The following is a 12,197-nucleotide window of genomic DNA, read 5'->3' as shown; positions in this document are numbered from 1 at the left end:
GATTTTTTTTTTTTGGGTGGCAGCGGTATATGGTGTCTTCGTTTGCGTTTCTTGGATTTTGTGCCACAGTTATTATTTCCTAGAGTCACTTGTTTAGAATCTGGCGAAGAAATGGAGAGAGAGGGCAAATGAGCGTCTGGAGGGACGTATTCCTGATTAAGAGAGGGTTTGGCCAGCAAGGATAGCAGGCGGTTAGATTCAGATAAGGATGAATTAATAGAGTCCAAGTCGAGGGCAATCATAAAGAGACAGCCTAGCAGGGTTGGGATGTATTCATTTAAAAGTCCGGCTGCGCCCGTTGGATCGGGGGGTGACAGATTTTCTGCCTCCCCAGGTAAGGGGTCCGTCTTCGGCATGTCGTGACTTGCCGGCTTCTCCAAGGTGCGTGGAGATTTCAGCGTGATGTTCAGGGGCGGGCTATCAAAAGCACGTAACAGAGGTTCCGCCAATTTCTGCATAAGATGCTTAGGGACTGCCATTCCGGTGTCCAAAAATGCATTGCAGGGGTGGCTGAGTTCGTCCTGAAAGGCGTGATTTTTCCCGGCCAAAGATTCCGCTATAGCGATTTCTTCTGCGAGGGTTAAAGGAGTTGAAGCATTTGTATTAGAGTCAGCAGGGACTTTGAAAGAGTAATGTGAGATGGACCAGTCGTGGTTCACTGTGGGTTCAGGAGAAGTGTTCTTTGATAGATTCTCAGGTGTTAAAGAGGCAAAGAACTGAGTAATATGTTGTTGTCCCTTTAAATTTGGGAAGGTTTGCTGTGAGCATTGAATGTCTGATTGGGAGTGTGGATGCATCGATGCTGGAGTCAAAGGTTTGGCTTTAATTTTTTCCTTTTTCTTGTGATTTTGTTTTCTTTGCTTTCTTTTCATATCCCTGGGTTGTAGAGGGGCTCCTAATGTTTTCCTTTGGCTTCTCATCACTGCCATTTTAATTTAGTTTAGGCAGTAAATTATCTCCTAAGTTTCGGCAGATAATGTTTGGAATCCCCATTAATTGCGTTCTGTCTGCTGCTAAAAAAGATAGCGTACGGAGTGTAAAGTATATAACGGGTCAAAAGAAAAACTGTCTCAAAGTTGTTCAAAAGGCTTGTGGCAGCGACAGCTGTTAAAATGAGGTTTAAACTTCGTAGAGAGCAGCATTAGATAAAGGAACTAAAAAACAGCCCAATTATACACCGTTCAGCAAGTGGAATGTTGAGACTGGAATGTTGAGGCACAGAGCTCAAATTAGGTCGAAAAAGCAGAGGAAACTTACTCATTAAAGCTTGAGAAGAGTTAGAAGAGTTAGAAGAGTTAGAAGTCTCATGAGGAGCTACAGGGAAAGCTGCTGTTTCGGAGTTGTAGTTCAAAAAACTTGTTCTGGAAAGATTTGGATTCAGAACCAAGACAGTTTGATGCCTGACAGAGCAATCCAACTCATGGAAAGACAACAGAAGGCATGCCAGCAGAAAAGGAGCAGGAAGCTCAATGGCATCCATTTCCCATTTGGGAGCCTCTGGACTGGTGCAACATCAGCTCAGCCAGGAGCTGCATGTATCAAACCAACCCCAGCCACAGGGTGCAATCCTCCTTGGACTGGATTACTTCAAGGGATGATTTTTCTCATTTTCCCAATCTTAAATTCTCCACATTTCTGCATCAGTTTGTTAATTCTGTTTTTTTTAAGTCCTCAGGAATATTCATCAGCATTTTAGTGTGAAGTTGTCCTGACATACAAATTATTGTGTACAATTTCCCCTAAAGTACACATATTCACAACCAATTGTCCGTAACAGAATGCATTTCTCCATGTTATCTCCATGAACATCTGCATGTTTACGCACACTTTACCTAGTATATGTAATTTTGCTCGCATCGCTTGGTTCGTGAATTGCATTGCAAAATTCAGAGATGTGCAAATTTAGAAGGATGAGTGCCTTTCAGTCCACATATTGTTTCAGAAAGTGTGACTTAGGTAGATTCGCCTTTCAGTGTGAACTGAATTGAACTTGTCCTACAACCCTAGTCACTTCAGAAGGAAAGTGGGTGAGGTGCATGAATGAGCGTAATGATTGGTTGCTTGCCTTAGAAACATTCTCCTTGTGGAATGCCATGTCAGAATGAAGGGAACTAATCCTAACCTTCTCCCTAGCCCATGTCATGTTTACTGAATGATGCTTGAACAAATTTAAAATCTCCATCCAATTTTGTGAGGCAAAAACCTACCCCTGGCACAGTTTCCATTGAGCAATTTACACATAAGGGTAGTCTGTCTAGGGGCACATTCACAAGGGAGCTAAACTTCGCAGTAAAGACACAGCTTTTGCCATCGTGATAGATTTGCAAGGTTCACACTTCCTACCTTCAAATCTGCTGTTTTCCTTTCACACAAGTAGGCATTCATTTGGAAAGGTTTAGTATTGCTATTTCCTTGTGGCCCCACCCCTAACTTTACATGTTTACTCCCTCCGGAGTATCAATATTGCTAATGGAGAAGGGGAGGGTTGTTTTGGTCAGTTTCATTGTTTCTTGTCAATTGCACGCCTCTCCTGGCTTCAGGAGGGGGGTGCAGTTGTCACAAAACTGTATGAAATGGAATAGAGCTTTTGCGGGCAGCAGAGAGAGAGGGAGCTGGCAATGGGGCATAAGAGAGTTCACCCACTAAAAAAAAACATTGAGGCAAAGCACCTACACGGAGGAGGGCAGCAAAGCTAGGGTGGTTTTTCCTTTCCTTTTTGCATTAGAATTGGATTGGGTTGATAATGGGAAATCTGTGTGATAGCTGTTGATTGCCTGCAACGTAGTGTGAACCATGCAAATTAAACGGAGATGCAAGTAGCACCAATATCGCAGTAAGTTGCTGTGTGAATAAGCCCTAGGTCATTGTCACAAATAGTCACCCATACAACGTCCCCACATTTCAGTTACTTACCACTTACTGTTTTCCTTCCGGAAACAAAAAACCACCTGGGGCATAAAATATCCCAGAAATGCATTGGGGTGTATTTACCAACCTAGCCAATGTTAATGGATTAGGGTAGTAAAAACACCCTGTTGTTTTTTCATAGAAAAATGGTCAGGAATAGGTCAGCAAAGAGCAACATTGTACCTCCTCTGAATGAGTGATTCCTGGCTCTGGGTGTCTGGGTACTGTCAAGCACACTTCTTCTGATAACACAGACATGAATGTTTTCTGGGGTCAAGATCTCAGCTCACCGTACATTGGAAATCTCATTGGGGTAGAAAATATATCCCCCCCCCCAAAATTAGTTTGACTTTTCCCCCTTGACATTGGATGAAGATTATAGATGTATGGGCCCTGTGCAGGGATTCAGCAGCACATGTGGAGGTCAGGATTCAGCCAGTGGTGTGACCCCATTCCTCCCCTCACACAATTAACATGTACAGTGCCTGCGGAAATGTCATCTGAAAAAGGCTGCTGACGTGCTAGCTTTCTCTGTGTGGGGAGAATTTTGACGCAGGAACCCAGTCTGCAGCTTGCCTCAGAAGCCTTTGCATCTAGCATTACCTAAATGCAATTAGTCAGAGTGGAGAATGTTGACGACAGCAAGCGTTGCTTAGATGTCTGCCTTGGCTAAGACGTTGGACTTAGCTTTGCATTAACTGTCATTTTTCCTCCGAAAATGTAAACAAGCTTATAAGCTGACTGGAAAATTACCTTACCTTTACAATCCACAGACAAAGGTAGAAGTGTTCTAGCTGAACTCTTGCTCTTTTTTAATGGAGTGGAGTCAACATTTATTTTCAGTTCTGTTTCCAAGCAATGGTTACATTCTCTATACCTTTCCAGGACAATTTATGACATCAAACACACATTGCATCCAAGTGCCTCTTTAGTCTGGACATCCAGCTGGCAATTAATGTTGGCGTAAACAGCCTACATTGTATATTAAATTGGAGGCTGTGGGTGTAAGAGGGATCCAGCTGTAGACTCTGAGTACAGATGAGGTGTGCTTTACTGGAACTCATGTATGTTTCAAAGAAAGATGCTATTTGTTGCCTGTTAAAAGCCAGTTTCTTGAAGGGGAGAAATGAATAAGGGCAATGATGGATATAATATTTGTAGATCTGTGGGGGCTTATTAAGAATAAGGGTAAATGTCCATCTAGACAGTGGCCAATCAAATGCCTTAGGGAAGCCTGCCAGCAGGTTGCCCTCAGCAACTTGTATTTAAAGCTAGAATGCATCTGAAGATGGAGGTTCCATATAGCCATCGCAACCAATTTTCTATTGTCTATGGGGAAGAGCAAGTTTAGAAGGGCACTTTCAATGCACACACTCATTTTCCTGCTGAAGATCAAGCTCCAGAAAGGGGGGGGAAGGAAAACTATTTCTGTGCATTCACAGCAAAAGCCAGCTTTAGACAGTGACGACTGGCTAGTGCTCATGAAGTTACTGAGACGCCTCCAATCCCCGGTTTTGCAAAAACATTTAAAAATATTTCCATTAAAAAACAAAAATAAAGGATAGATATTTTAATGGAGGCATGCACAGGATGCCCACACTTTGCCCCCCTCCCCAAGAAAACCTGGTGCAGGAGCAAGGTCCATAAAACATGCTAAACATCCTTACGTAGGAACTTCCAAAAATTGTGGATGACAGGGCCTTTTCTGTGGTGGCGCCTGAGTTGTGGAACAGCCTCCCCGAAGAGATACGCCTGGCGCCTACACTTCTATCTTTCCGGCGCCAGGTAAAGACCTTTTTATGCTCCCAGGCATTTTAATCTTTTAATTTTCTTAATCTTTCTACTTTTAATATGTATCCTTCTTAATTTGTGTTGTATTTTGTTTTTGTTGTGCTTTCTGTTGCTTGTTTGTACATGTTTTTGTGATTTTTTACTATGATATATTGTATTTTATCTTGTTTGTTCACCGCCCTGAGAGCTATTCTGCTAAGGGCGGTATATAAATTGAAATAATAAATAAATAAATAAATCTCAGAAAGAAGCTTCCCCCCCGCCACATTCTTCCTCTTGCATAAGAGGAAATGCATCTTCTATGGTGATGCCTCTTCCTCAAATGTGCATCATCTAAAACAGTGAAAGTATTGTTGTTTGTTTAATCTTCTGCACATGTTAATGGGTCTTCTAACAGTCTTATATGTTTACTGAAAAGTAGGGGCAGGGGATAAATCCAATTCAGTCTGCATTTAAAGCCGAATCTATCAAACCGGCACTTTCTGAAACAACATGGGAACCAAGACACAGCCATCCTTCAAAATTTCACATATCTCTGAATTTTGTGATACAGTTCTCCAACCAAACAATGCTTACAAAAAATGCATGTATTAGGGGAAAGTGTGCATAAAAATGAGTATATTAGTGAAAATAACACCCAAACACAGAGCTTGGAAAAGTTACTTTTTTAAACTACAACTCCCATCAGCCCCAGCCAGCATGGCCACTGGATCGGGCTGCTGGGAGTTGTAGTTCAAAAAAGTAACTTTTCCAAGCTCTGCATGCATTATATTAGGAGAAATTGCTTGCAAAAATGTGTACATTACAACAACACTGCATACAAAAATGTGTTTATTAGGAGAAACTTGCACTAAAAATTTTCATGAGGATTTTTAAAAAATCATGAATTGCTGGAGAAATGTGGAGAACCAAATTTAAAATTGGCAAAATGAGAAACTGAGAGAACCGAAACTAACAGTTCCTTCCATCCCTACTCAGAAGTAAGTTGTGGAGTTCAACGGGGCTTACTCCTTGGTGAGTCTAGGATTACAGCCTGAAACTCATACAATGAACTGACTTTCAGATTCCAAGATTCCGTCCCCCTTCCATGGAACAAGGTTGCCCCCAGACTGTCAGTGTTTTGTAGAAGGATTCAAACACATACTGGAAATTTAGGTTTGCACAATAAAAGTGGATTAAAGCACCCTGTCACACTAACACAACAAATCCAACTTTTTAAACAGAAACTGGATTTTTTGCGGTTAGGAAAGCAATGGAGAAAATGCTCTGAAAGAATCAGCTGGACAAAATGTTTAGCAGAAAGATGTTTAAACAAACACAGAAAGCAAATCAGGATGAAGGCTCATTGTTGTATAACCTCCCCACAAACAAATCAGAACTGGTGCTCAATGGAGACCAGATACAGACTAACCTCTGTGTACATTTTGTGTAAGCAAATCAGGATGAATGCTGGATAAACAGCATTTATTGAGAGCCAGTGTGGTGTAGTGGTTCGAGTGTTGAACTGAGAGATGGGAGACCAGGTTTCAAATCCCCGCTTGGCCTGGAGCTCACTGAGTGATCTTGGGCCAGTCGCTGTCTCTCAGCCTAATCTACCTCACAGGGATGTTGTGAAGATACAATTGGGAGAGGGAAAACCATGTTTGTACACCACCTTGTGCTCCTCAGAGGAAAGGTGGAGTATAAATGTAAAAATAAAAACGTTTTTTCCCTAGGCATTTGATAGACTGGGATGATGTTGTTTTGTACGAGTCTGCTGCCAAATGTGGCTTTATGGGGGTGGTTGTTTCTTTATTTCTATTTTATATTTTTATTTTTAACAGCGTTGGAAGTTGCTTGGAGACCTTTGGGTATCAAGTGACCAATAAATCTTAATGATGATGATGATGATAATTTTAAGAGGTCTTTTTACCTACCCTGTTCCACTCCAGGCTTTTAGTGATGCTGCCATTAACAAGGAAATTTTGGAACTCAGCGTGCGTTGTGGGATCCCTGGATGTAACTGGATGGGCTTCATGAAGAACCTGGACGTAAGGCAGGAAGAAGGCATGTTTGCCATAGGCCAGTTGAACTGAGGAGCAGGATGGATTAGAGCACCATCCCTGCTGGCTTAAGGGCATGACTGGCCTCTTCCAGCTGTACATACCATACAGTTGCCAAAGGCTAACATGCATACATTCAGTCCAGGAACCCTAGAAATGCTTTTAAAATATCTGCGTATAGGGTGTGTGGGGTGTATTATTTTATTTATTTATAAAAATATTTGTACACCGCTATTTCATTAAAACCATCAAAGAGGTTTATGAGATGTTAAAAACAACCACCACCATATAATTTTTTTAAAAAAAAAATTAAAAATCCAATCCAATATTAAAATACAGTACAATAAAATATTGCTGAAATTAGTGCATGTTGTGAAGATACAATTGGGAGAGGGAAAACCATGTTTGTATGCCACCTTGTGCTCCTCACAGGCTCAGGTTGGCATAGGAGCAAAACCAAAATGGTGCACTAAAAACATTTTGGGGGAGATTTACTAATAGGCAGGATCCTGTTCAAAGCCTAAGTCTAAGGAGTCAAACCTCACACTTTGATTTGGTGAAAGTGCAAGAGAGGAAATGTGAAGATGGTTTTGAATATAGAACTATGGGCTGAAATATGCACAGTATTCTATTAGGAAGAAAGGACAAAATCAGGTGAGGACCTCTGAGCTGCATGCCAGATATATGTGTGAACATGGCTCAATATTAAATTAAAAAACAAATTCAAAAGGGATCCTAATTGTATTGAAAGGATTTGTTGAGTGTTATGGAATAGAAAAAACAGAACGGGGTGGGACACTTCCCCCCCACCCATCGAAGGCCAAATTTCATTGAGAGCAATCTGTTGGAGGCCAGATGCCAGCAGTGGGCGGAGGCAGAGGCTTTGATGGGAGGAGCTAGTGAAAAAAATTGGATTACCTGATCTAGAAGAAAAGAACTAGAATCAATCTAACTGGTTTTTATCCAACACAGTTCTACTCAGAGTAGATCCGCTGAAATTGATGCAGCCAAGTTAGTAATGTACATAATGTTCAATGGGTCTACTCTGAGTAGAAGTAACATTGGGCATTTCCCACTGTGCCCATGGGCCACACACACACACACACACACACACACGTAAGATGAGCAACTATGATATCTATATATGAAAATGCTGTTGCTGGCATTTTGTTTTTATTTTAATTGTTGGGGATATTTATGGTGCATAATGGGTATATTTATTTATGTTTAAAAAACATACTTTCTACTGTGTTTTTATAGATTTTATTTCTAAGCCCAGAAGTGGAGAACCTTCTTCAGCATGAGGGCCACGATCATTTCTGGGCAACTTTCTGGGAGGGCCACATGCTAGGGGTGGGTGGGGCCCGAAACAAGAGTGGGTGGAACATTGAATGTAAATTTTACCATTGTCCAGTAGGCTAGTTTCTACACACCCCTCTCTCTATATTCCATCCAGACTAGCAAGAGGCATGATCCAAGTTCAAGGGCATGCTCCAGCCCAGCAAAAGTACTCACAAGTGCAAAGCAGGGCTGGTGAGGGGTGTGGCCTAGTAGTGAAAGTTCTGAGGGCCAGATAGAAAGGCCTGGAGGGCCAGATTCATCCCCTGGGCCTGAGGCTCCACCCCCTGCTGTAAACCACTTTCTCTTGACCGGAAGGTAGCATATAAATATTACACTCGGTTAAATCAAACTAAACTCTAAAAAAAACCAACATGGCCTCTGCCCCAGTGGGCTGTTTTGCTGACATCACCACCTTTTCTTCCACTCAGGATCATCAGAGCACATGTGAATATGCCCCAGTCCCATGCCATGCCAACCCCTGTGGACAGGCAGCGATGCGAAAAAGGCTGGCAGATCGCTTGCAGGGCGACTGTGCAGACGCCACCCCGTGCTCGGACGGCGGCAGCCCAAAGGTCTCTGGGAACGAGCATCAAGTACGATGGTTTATTTGCCTTTTCCAGATGTGCCCGTGTGGAAAGTGAATTTCTCGAGCATCTTGACTTGGTGGGAGGCTTGACTTTACCTCTGAGCTATGGCCCTTCTCCCAAAAGAACCTAGGAACAGAGGAAGCTGCCTTAGAGAGAGTCAGACCCTTGGTCCATCTAGCTCAGTGTTGTCTACACTGACTGGCACCAGCTGTCCAGGGGTTCAGGTAGGGGTCTCTCCCAGCCCTACCTGGAGATGTCAGGGATTGAAATTGGGACCGTCTGCATGCAAATCAGATGCTCTGCCACTGAGCTATGGATGTTTCTCTTAACATCAAGCCTAAATCTACCCTCCTGTAACTTAAGTCCTTTAGATTCAGGGGTGTAGTCATCCAGGGTCTCAGGGGCCTTAGTCCCTTTACTTTTTTGTGAGCAGGGTCCCAGCAGGGTCCCTATCTCCAGCATCCTACAAGCCACTGAGAACAGTCTTCTAACCGGCTTCCTTGTCTTTTCCTGCCAATCAGGGTGAAAGGAGGCAAGTCAGCTGCTGAGAAGACTCTTCTCCGTAGCTAACACTCTCCTTTCACGCTTTTTGGCTCATAGAAACATCTGTTGTTGTGAGAGATGGTATTAACAAGGATCTCATTCTCAACCCAGGAGGGAAAAGGGGAGAGGGTGGTGGCTGTGACTGTCATGAAGGAACCCTGCACGTCTGAATTTGCCACTACACTACTGTTTAAATTCTTTAGTGCAACAGAGAAGAACTGCTTGCCCTCTGGGGATTTGAAGAGAACTATGGCAGTGAGAACTCCTCACTTTTCTTATGGGGTCAGTGTATGCCACTGCATGGATGGGAGGGGGAGGTTTGCACCTTTTCCAGGGATTAATGGCAACCCATTTGCACCCCCTGCCAAGCCTCCTGGATTATGGGGGTTTACGAATGTTGGAAAATGAATGGCACGCATGAACACTGCAGCTGCAGCTTGCCAACATTTTTACTGGCTCTGTGCCTGAGCTTTTAAACGAGAGCCTGACACCAAAATCATTTAGCAAGCCACACTTCTCTCACTGCTCCTCTCCCCGATGCCAAGAAACCCTTTGCTTTCTAAAATTCGACAACGTCAGGATGTCGTTAGAGGTGCTGGGGCAGAGCCAGGCAATTTTTAATTTTTTTCTTAAATGCGGCAATCTGATTCCCACAATCCCCTGCTGTTCCCGCCCATAACTGTAGTTTGACGTTTTGCTGAAAGGTTTATCCGCAGGGAATATTTCTGAAAGAGGCTGAGCTGCTGCTGATTGCAGATGAGGGGCTCTGTCTCTCGAAGTGGTGGAAACCGCAAGTAGGATCACACCATGGAAAAATAAGACTTTGGCTGCTGTACTGTGTACAGTACTGGCTGTCTCACCTGCAAAAAGGATATAGTAGAGTTGGGAAAGTTTCAGGAAAAGACAACCAGGATGATCAAAAAGATGGAGCGACTCTCCTAGGAGGAAAGGATGCACCATTTGGGGCTCATAACACTAGAATGCATGGACATCTAACGGAGCTGAATGTGGGAAGATTCAGGACAGACAAAAGAAAGGGCTTCTTCACACAGAGCAGAGTTAGAACTATGGAATTCATTCCCGAGAGAGGCAGCGATGGCCACCAACTTGGATGGCTTTAAAAGAAGATTAGACAAATTCATAGAGGATAAGGCTATTAATGGCTACTAGCCAGGATGACAATGTTCTGCTACCATAATCAGAGGCAGGATGTTTCTGAAAACCAGTTGCCAGAAGCCAGAGGAGGGGAGAGTGCTCTTTGAGCTCGGGTCCTGTTTATGGGCTTCCCATAGTGGGCATGTGGTTGGCCACTGTGGGAACAGGATGCTGGACTAGATGGGCCACTGGCCTGATCCTGCAGGCTCTTCTTATGTTCTTATCAGGGGCCTATCTTGCCCAGCACCCCGTTCTCGCAGTGGCCAACCAGATGCCCCAATGGGAAGCCTGAAAGCACTTGCGATTCCCAGTATTCAAAGGCAGCCTGCCTCCAAACATGGAAAGAAAACATAGCCATTGTGGCTAGCAGCCATTGAATCCTTGTCCTCCGTGAATCTTCTCCTCCATGAATCGTCGCAGGGTGTCCCCTTACGAACTAAAGTAACCTCAAGAGTGCAAGAAGAGCCCTGCCGGATCAGGCCAAAGGCCCATCCAGTGCAGCGTCCTTTCTTGGAAGCCTACAAGCAGAGCTTGGAAAAGTTACTTTTTTAAACTACAACTCCCATCAGCTCCAGCCAGCATGGCCACTAGATTGGGCTGATGGGAGTTGTAGTTCAAAAAAAGTAACTCAAGCAGGGCCTGAGTGGAGCAGGGCCTGAGTGGAGCAGCGCTCTCTCTGCTGGTGATTTCCAGCCGCTGCTCTTCGGAGACGTATTGCCTTCGATAGTGGAGGCAGGACGCAGCCATCACAGCTGTCGTCTGGTCCAGTGGCTCTTACTCAGTGCTGGTTCACGACAGATGCTCTTGGAGGTCCCCGATCCCTAGGGTTGCCGTAAGTTGAAAGGCACATAACAACAAATAGGCATATGGTTTGCCATTGTGACTAGGTGGGCCATTGGCCTGATCTAGCAGGCTCTTCCTTGCTTTTAGATGTGTTTTAGATGCTCCTGAAGGAGATCGTTTTCAAATGAAACTCGCTGGGCTTAATATTTTTAAGGTCTGTCTTTGATACAGATTGGTTTGATTGTACCATTTGGAGGCTCTGCCCCTCTTGCCCCTATGTGTTGGTACACTTTCCCATTCTCTCTGGTTACGCAGAAACCATTGGAGCATATGTTAAAAACCTGTCCTGCACAGAATTCCCTGGTGGTTTTCGCTGGTGAGGAAGGATGTCGGTTTTCTAGGATTGGATGCTCTTTCAAGGTAATGATGCCAACCAGATCCTCTATGGCCTGCTTCGGGTAGGGTGGCCACAAAGAGAGTACCCAGATTTGCCGAAAATTTGCCTATGCTGATACAGGCGCAGATTCAGACCTAACGACTGATTAAAAATGCAATGCTTTGCACTTTTGTGGGGAGATCCGTGAGTGGGTGACCCATGTGCCTGCTCAGTCAGCTGCTGTCCAGGTGCTCCCTGTTGATAAAACTTCAAGACCTCTCTCCTGATCCCCGCTTCTGGGGGTTCTTTAGCTTTAAACTGGATTTGGACTGCATAGCACTTCAAACGGGGCTGCATATTGGTGGTGAGTGGGGCTAGACTCGAAAGTGATCAGAGTTGGAGCTGAAAGTGAGTCTCTCTCTCTCTCTCTCACACACACACACACACACTCACAAACACACCTCTCTCTTTCTCTCTCTGGCACCCCTTCTTACCCCTTTTCTATCTTTTATCTCTCTCTCTTTATCTCTTTGGCACCCCTTCTTACCTCTTTTCTCTCTCTTATCTCTCTCTTTATCTCTTTGGCACCCCCCCTCTCTCTCTGGCACCCCTTCTTACCCCTTCTTTCTTTCTCTCTCTGGCACCCCTTCTCTCTCTTTTTTACAGCCTTTC

At 44.0% G+C, this 12,197-nt stretch overlaps 1 protein-coding gene across 1 annotated transcript in view; it reads left to right on the top strand.

Moving 5' to 3' along the window:
- Positions 1-12,197, top strand: part of TRAF1 (TNF receptor associated factor 1) — a 41,230-nt gene that overhangs the window by 19,033 nt on the left and 10,000 nt on the right. The window contains exons 5-7 of the mRNA XM_061604488.1: positions 6,630-6,728; positions 8,510-8,674; positions 11,465-11,569. Of these exons, the coding sequence (XP_061460472.1) occupies positions 6,630-6,728; positions 8,510-8,674; positions 11,465-11,569 (369 nt within the window). The remainder of the gene's footprint in view (positions 1-6,629; positions 6,729-8,509; positions 8,675-11,464; positions 11,570-12,197) is intronic.

Source organism: Rhineura floridana, chromosome 20 (assembly GCF_030035675.1).
Source record: "Rhineura floridana isolate rRhiFlo1 chromosome 20, rRhiFlo1.hap2, whole genome shotgun sequence".
Lineage (NCBI taxonomy): Eukaryota > Metazoa > Chordata > Lepidosauria > Squamata > Rhineuridae > Rhineura > Rhineura floridana.
Note: the sequence above shows the minus strand (reverse complement) of the source record. Positions and strands in the feature narration are given on the sequence as shown.